Raw genomic sequence first — 5,983 nt, forward strand, 5'->3', positions numbered from 1 at the left:
ATCTGCTGCAGCCTCCTTAAATAAAAAATAGGGAGTGAACACACTTATAGACTATAGTGAATTTGTATAGATAATACTAGATATACTTACCTATTTTTTTCTTGTATGCTTATATATATATATACATATATATATTAATATATTTAAATTGTATTAATACCTATGTCCTTTATACATGTTCTTACAATCTTACGATCAATATATTCATGAATCAGACGAATATATAAAATATAAATATATAATAGTCCATATATTAATATAATATAGGTATACAATGATCCCGTGAATAAGTAACCGGCCGGTATTATAAGCATATAGTAGGTTTAGGTACCGTAAATTATGAAAAAAAAACCGTTTAAAGAGGGGAGGGGGGTCTAACTCCTTATTTTTTTTTTTTTAGTTATGGCCTTATGGGTAATTCAACTTTTTTTGAAACAAACCAAACACACCTACCGCACATTTGCTGACGTATATTCTAAACTTTTCAATTTTTTTACCATCATATTTTTGTAAGCAATTTTATTGTGTTATCAATAATAACATATACAATCAAACCAGAAATTTACAAAATATTTTTACTAAATTAAAAAAGTAAAAAATTAGAATTTTTTAAATTTTAAAAGGAAATCGCGTATTAGGTACTTTAAATAACGCCGTATTTACTTCAGTTTTAATTTTATTATTCTACAGAATTCTACTTCTTTAAATTTAATAAAAATAATTCGCACATTATTTCTGGTTGGAGTGGGTATGTTAGTTACAGTAACATAGCACAGTAACATAGCTTTAAAATACAATAAAAAAATACGATAAAAAGTTGAAAAGTTTTGAAGATTGGTAGGTATATCTCAGAAAATGTGCTGTAGGTAAAACGGGACCCTTGCTATTACCAAGCGGCTCCGCTGTCCGTCCGTCACCAGGCTATATCTCATGAACCATGAAAGCTAGAAAGTTGACATTTTCACAGATTATGTATTTCTGTTGCCACTATAACAACAAATACTAAAAATCCTAGAATATATAATATAATCAGTGTTGCCAACATGTTTATAGATGATAGTACGGAACCTTTCGTGCGTGAATCCGACTCGTACTTCGTTTTTTTTAAATCTGAAGATCACAAAATCTAAAACCTACAAATAGTTATTTTAATGGAAATATTATTTTAGGGCCCTATACCGTCGTAATAGACTAGGTACCACTGTACTAAAGTACTTTGTACTTGTTATTAATTTTAATTAATTTTTAACTACTCAAATGCTCTTAAAATAAAGTAGTTAAATAATTATATAATATTACATTGTTATAATGTTAAAGTATGTGATGAATTAAAAATAAGCATGTACATTGCTATTGATAAAACTTCACCTTAAAATAATATATTAACTGAGATAGTGTAGTTACCTACTTTCATAAATAATAATTAAAGGGATTTTGAATGTCGACTTTCTTTATCCTATCTCTTATTACATATTAAAGCATATAATTATTACGATTGATTGGGATCGTGAGTATAGATTTATAAACGAGGGCTATGATGATTTATGAAGCACCTGAGTTTGCGAGTCTTTGTTAACTTATCTTAGATGATGATTTTATTATTGAAATTGAATGAGTATATATTATTACAATTTCTTACCTGGTTGATGTTGTTTGACTTGAACGATGATAGAATTTGAAAAGAGAGTATTGATGATGTTAGTTTTGTTGAAATAGTATAAGCACAATTTTTGGTATGAAATAAAAGTTACTTCAATAGTTCACAACAAGATATTGTAAGATTTGAAATGAGTGTTAAGTTAATAATCGCTTTATAATTTAAGTATCGAGATAAGACGGTGTGTATGAAACTGTGTGAGACAGTATTGACTATTGGCTAATGTGAACAGACTGATCTGAATATCAAAATGGGGGTTCTACTTATAGTATTGACCTTTGATACCTTGTTGTTGTTTATTTTGTGTAGGTACATGGGTATAATCAAAATATGTTATTGTAAGATTAGAGATATTTGTACATGTAGGTATATATATGGTTATTACTTTTTAATAGTTTTTGTACATTTTGAATAATATCAGGGTACATAGGTACAGGTATTTATTGTGGTTTTTGGTAATAAAATATTTCATAATATTATGATGATATTGAATCATGAAGCTGTGTTGGCGCAATGATGTAGATATCATTACAAGTAAAACCACGACGGCATGATATTTTTATTTAACAAGAATAATTATAAGTAGAAACAAATTAAGAATTAAAAGAATAAAAAAAAGTATTTAATAAAATATTTGAATAATTTTACTCAAATACTTTACAGCACTATATATTAGATATTACAGAATTGTTCATTAAAAATTAATCATTAGGATTATCTAAGTATGCCGGGGACCAAACGTCCTATGGCTAATAACTCTCCGGGACGAAACGTCCTATTTCAATAAATGCCGGGGACGAAACGTCCGTGGACTGGTTTTTTTGACGGGGACGAAACGGCGCGCGGGGGCGAAATGTCCACGAATCATCAAAATGTATAAGTCACATAGTTAGTAGTTACCTCCATAACATATTAATACGTAATTTCATCAAAACCGGGACGATGCGCTACGCGACGCGGACGATTGGTGATAAACAACCTATGCGAGTATTATTACTTATTATTAATAGTACATAATTACGATCGTTCTTAATTATGATTACAAGTTAGCAAGATCTTACGAATTTAATTTAATTTTTATCACAGACCATTTTTTTATAATTTATTTTTAATTCAGTTATTAAAAATGAATTTTACAATTATAACAATTATTGTATATTTAGTCACTATATCCCCCCCCCCCGATTTCCGCCTATGCTTAACATTACATCTTAAGAACATCGTTCTTTCAGAATAAGAATTGGGACAATGAAAAAAGCAATTTTAATTTTAAAATAATCGTTATTTGAATATTTTAAAATGTTATCATTGATAACGTGTAAATTCTCAAATATTCCAAAGATGCTAGAATCTATTATAAAAGTAATCGAGTTTTTGATCTCCCTGTGATAAAACATGTGTTATTCTTTTTGTTTTCATTTTGTTTTTTTTTTATTAACTGCGTCAAGTAAAGAAAATCGTTAATATCCCTCCGTTCACAGGCTAGTCACAACTACTCGCAACTGATAAAACACATTAAATTGATATAGGTACATCCTCGTAATTCGTATCGAAATCGTTTGACGTTAAATAACTATACTGTATCTTAATTGATTGACGATTATTTGGAGGAAAGCAGTGAATACCGTACAATTGACACCTAGATATTATAGAAGTTAAGGTACGTTTTAGAACTCTGTATAATATATTGTGTACAATAACGTATTACCCATATCGCAGTCAAATTTAATATTTAGACATACCCTAGGGTTTTATGCACGAGATACCTAGATGGTTTACTTATTTTCTATGCACAACATTGCAATAATATTATTTAATTACATCTAATCTGTGTAATATACCTACCTAGGTATCTAATATACTCATTCAAAATTACCAATTTAAATAAATAGGTATTTATTGTATTTTTGTAAACCAAATACCAACAAATTATTGTATTGACATAGTTATATATTTGTCAATATTGTCTACATTAATTGTTAAAAAAATGTTGGTATATTTTTTAAACATAATCGTGCCGTTTTGGATTAAGAATACTTTGGATAAATGTATACTTACGTCCCAATATCAAACTTCAACTTTCTTATTGATACTAAATTGTGTAATTGAATAAAACAATTTTTAATAAATTTGTAAAATGAATAGATGTTTATAATTACAATATCTATGTAGGTAAAATGTATCTAATTGTCTATAGTCGATATGAAAGTATACATATTTACTATTTTCTTTTTAAGATTTATAGTGTTAGGTTAGCTTATTACAAATACCAATAAATCCTATACTTGAATAAATAAATCATTGAATAAAACTATAAAGACCATTATATTATTTTTACCTAAATCAAAAACAATAGTATAATATTTTATTATGAAATAGTTTAATTACATTTTACCATACATAAAAGCTTATGTTTTATATTTATGTTAGTGTATCTCATTCAATTTTTGATGTTTAGACTAACATTTTTTTATATAACCATGTTTATTGTTGGGAAATTTTAATTAAGCATCAACCTACATAAAAAGAAATTTATCATACAAGACAGTTTTATGTAGGTTGATCATATCCAAATAAGCAAACCTGTTTAGAACCTCTCACTCTATCTGCTGAATCTTTACATTGTGCTCTACAAGAATAAGTTTTTATCAATTTACTTATATTAATCTTGTTAAAATTTGTCATTGCAATATATTAACTTTTAAAACCAATTCAAAGACAATCGAAGTTATAATTATATTTTACTAAAATATACGTCTACCTAATGTTAAATATAACTTGGCATTATTATAATTTATAATTAGTAAATATTTTTATCTGTCATATATTCTATGGGTATCCTATTCATATTTGTAATGATCATTATCATTAATTGTTATTAATTTCTACTTAAATAAAATATGAAATTAATATAATCTTCCCACAAAAGTCAATAAGATTTATTTATCAATCATTTAATACAATGCACCTATATTGTGTATAAATATAAAATACATAATTTAAACTTTTTTTTTTGTTTTCAGCACATTAATGAGTCAAAAAATATACGGTTAAATTTAAACTTCATATTGTTTTAATAAACTTTATGGAAAAATGACCGCTGAGGAAGATACATCATATACAAAGTTGCCCATTGAGGAACGATGTGTACACAAAGTAACTATTTATTTGTATATTCTTGTATACAACCACCTAATTGTTTTCAATTTTTCAATACTAGTATTAAGTTTCATACGCTTATCATCCCCCAGTGGTGTACACAGATATTTTCAATGGGAAGCGTTATATAAAAAAATTGTTTGTAAATTTTTATACATCTATACATATTAAATATAGTAAATAACACCAATGGGGGTTTAAACACCACCCCCCCCCCCCACAATGTGTACACCACTGCCGTCACCCATAATATTGTAACATAAGAAATTGTTTTTAATTATTTTTATAAATTTCCTATTACAATAATTTTAACAATACATACTAAATGTTAATTATTTTATAAAGTTGTGGAAAGCCAGAATAAGTGGTTATGAAGAAGCTATTAAGTTATTTGGACAATTGGATGAAAAAGCTCCCGAATGGAATAAGTTTACAGGAATAGTAAAGAAATTCGTTATTGACAGCAATGCGGTTGCACAGGAAAAAGGTCTTGAAGCTACATTAGTTTTTGTAGAAAATTCTGCTACTGCTGGACGGTTAGTTAATTATAATTTTTATTTTAAGTAGCATTGATTGCATTCTACATTAATATTTTTATAGTACGGTGGGTGATGTCATGACTGGTTTGATAACAAAATGTTATGGTGCACCAAAAGCAAAAACTAAGGATATTGCTATACAAATAACATTAATGTTTATTGAAATCGAGAAGCAAGATATAGTTATAGAAGAATTAGTTAAAGGAATGGACCATAAATTTCCTAAAATTGTTTCAACTTGTATTAAAGCTGCAACTCAAGCAATAAAGTAAGTATATACAAGGTGATTCATTAAGCGTAAAACACTCATTATAATATTTTTTTTACATAGTTTCAAGTTGTTAAAAAAACTATATTTTTAAATGTTTTAATCCTTATATTTTTTTTAAGTTTTTTACTTTTTTGGATGACAACAGAGTTTTAATTTCATTTTCCAAAGCTGAATATTTTTCTAAGTATTTTGATACATAAAAATTGAACTTAGGGCGAGTAGTTTGGCATGTATCTACGGTCATTTTTTTTAAAGTTACACCAAAAACCAAATTCAATCCATTTTGCGTAAAAATTCCCGTTTTTCCTTAATTTTTCTTTTGTTTTTTCCCGGAGCTTTTGAAACTACAGGGAAATT

At 27.1% G+C, this 5,983-nt stretch overlaps 2 protein-coding genes across 3 annotated transcripts in view; one reads left to right on the forward strand and one right to left on the reverse strand.

Annotated features, from left to right (window-relative positions):
* Positions 1 to 1,753, reverse strand: part of LOC100161512 (LARGE xylosyl- and glucuronyltransferase 1) — a 16,757-nt gene extending 15,004 nt beyond the window's left edge. Inside the window, exon 1 of the mRNA XM_001944600.5 lies at positions 1,640 to 1,753. The gene's annotated coding sequence lies outside the window, so the exon portion shown is untranslated. The remainder of the gene's footprint in view (positions 1 to 1,639) is intronic.
* Positions 1,754 to 3,111: 1,358 nt separating this feature from the next.
* The window catches only part of LOC100163568 (protein mini spindles), a 21,706-nt gene continuing 18,834 nt past the window's right edge, over positions 3,112 to 5,983 (forward strand). For both annotated transcript variants that reach the window (XM_008191645.3, XM_008191646.3), the window contains exons 1-4: positions 3,112 to 3,317; positions 4,681 to 4,813; positions 5,162 to 5,352; positions 5,417 to 5,623. In XM_008191645.3, coding sequence (XP_008189867.1) covers positions 4,751 to 4,813; positions 5,162 to 5,352; positions 5,417 to 5,623 — 461 coding nt within the window. In that variant the 5' untranslated portion in view covers positions 3,112 to 3,317; positions 4,681 to 4,750. The remainder of the gene's footprint in view (positions 3,318 to 4,680; positions 4,814 to 5,161; positions 5,353 to 5,416; positions 5,624 to 5,983) is intronic.

This window comes from Acyrthosiphon pisum, chromosome A2 (genome assembly GCF_005508785.2).
Source record: "Acyrthosiphon pisum isolate AL4f chromosome A2, pea_aphid_22Mar2018_4r6ur, whole genome shotgun sequence".
NCBI lineage: Eukaryota > Metazoa > Arthropoda > Insecta > Hemiptera > Aphididae > Acyrthosiphon > Acyrthosiphon pisum.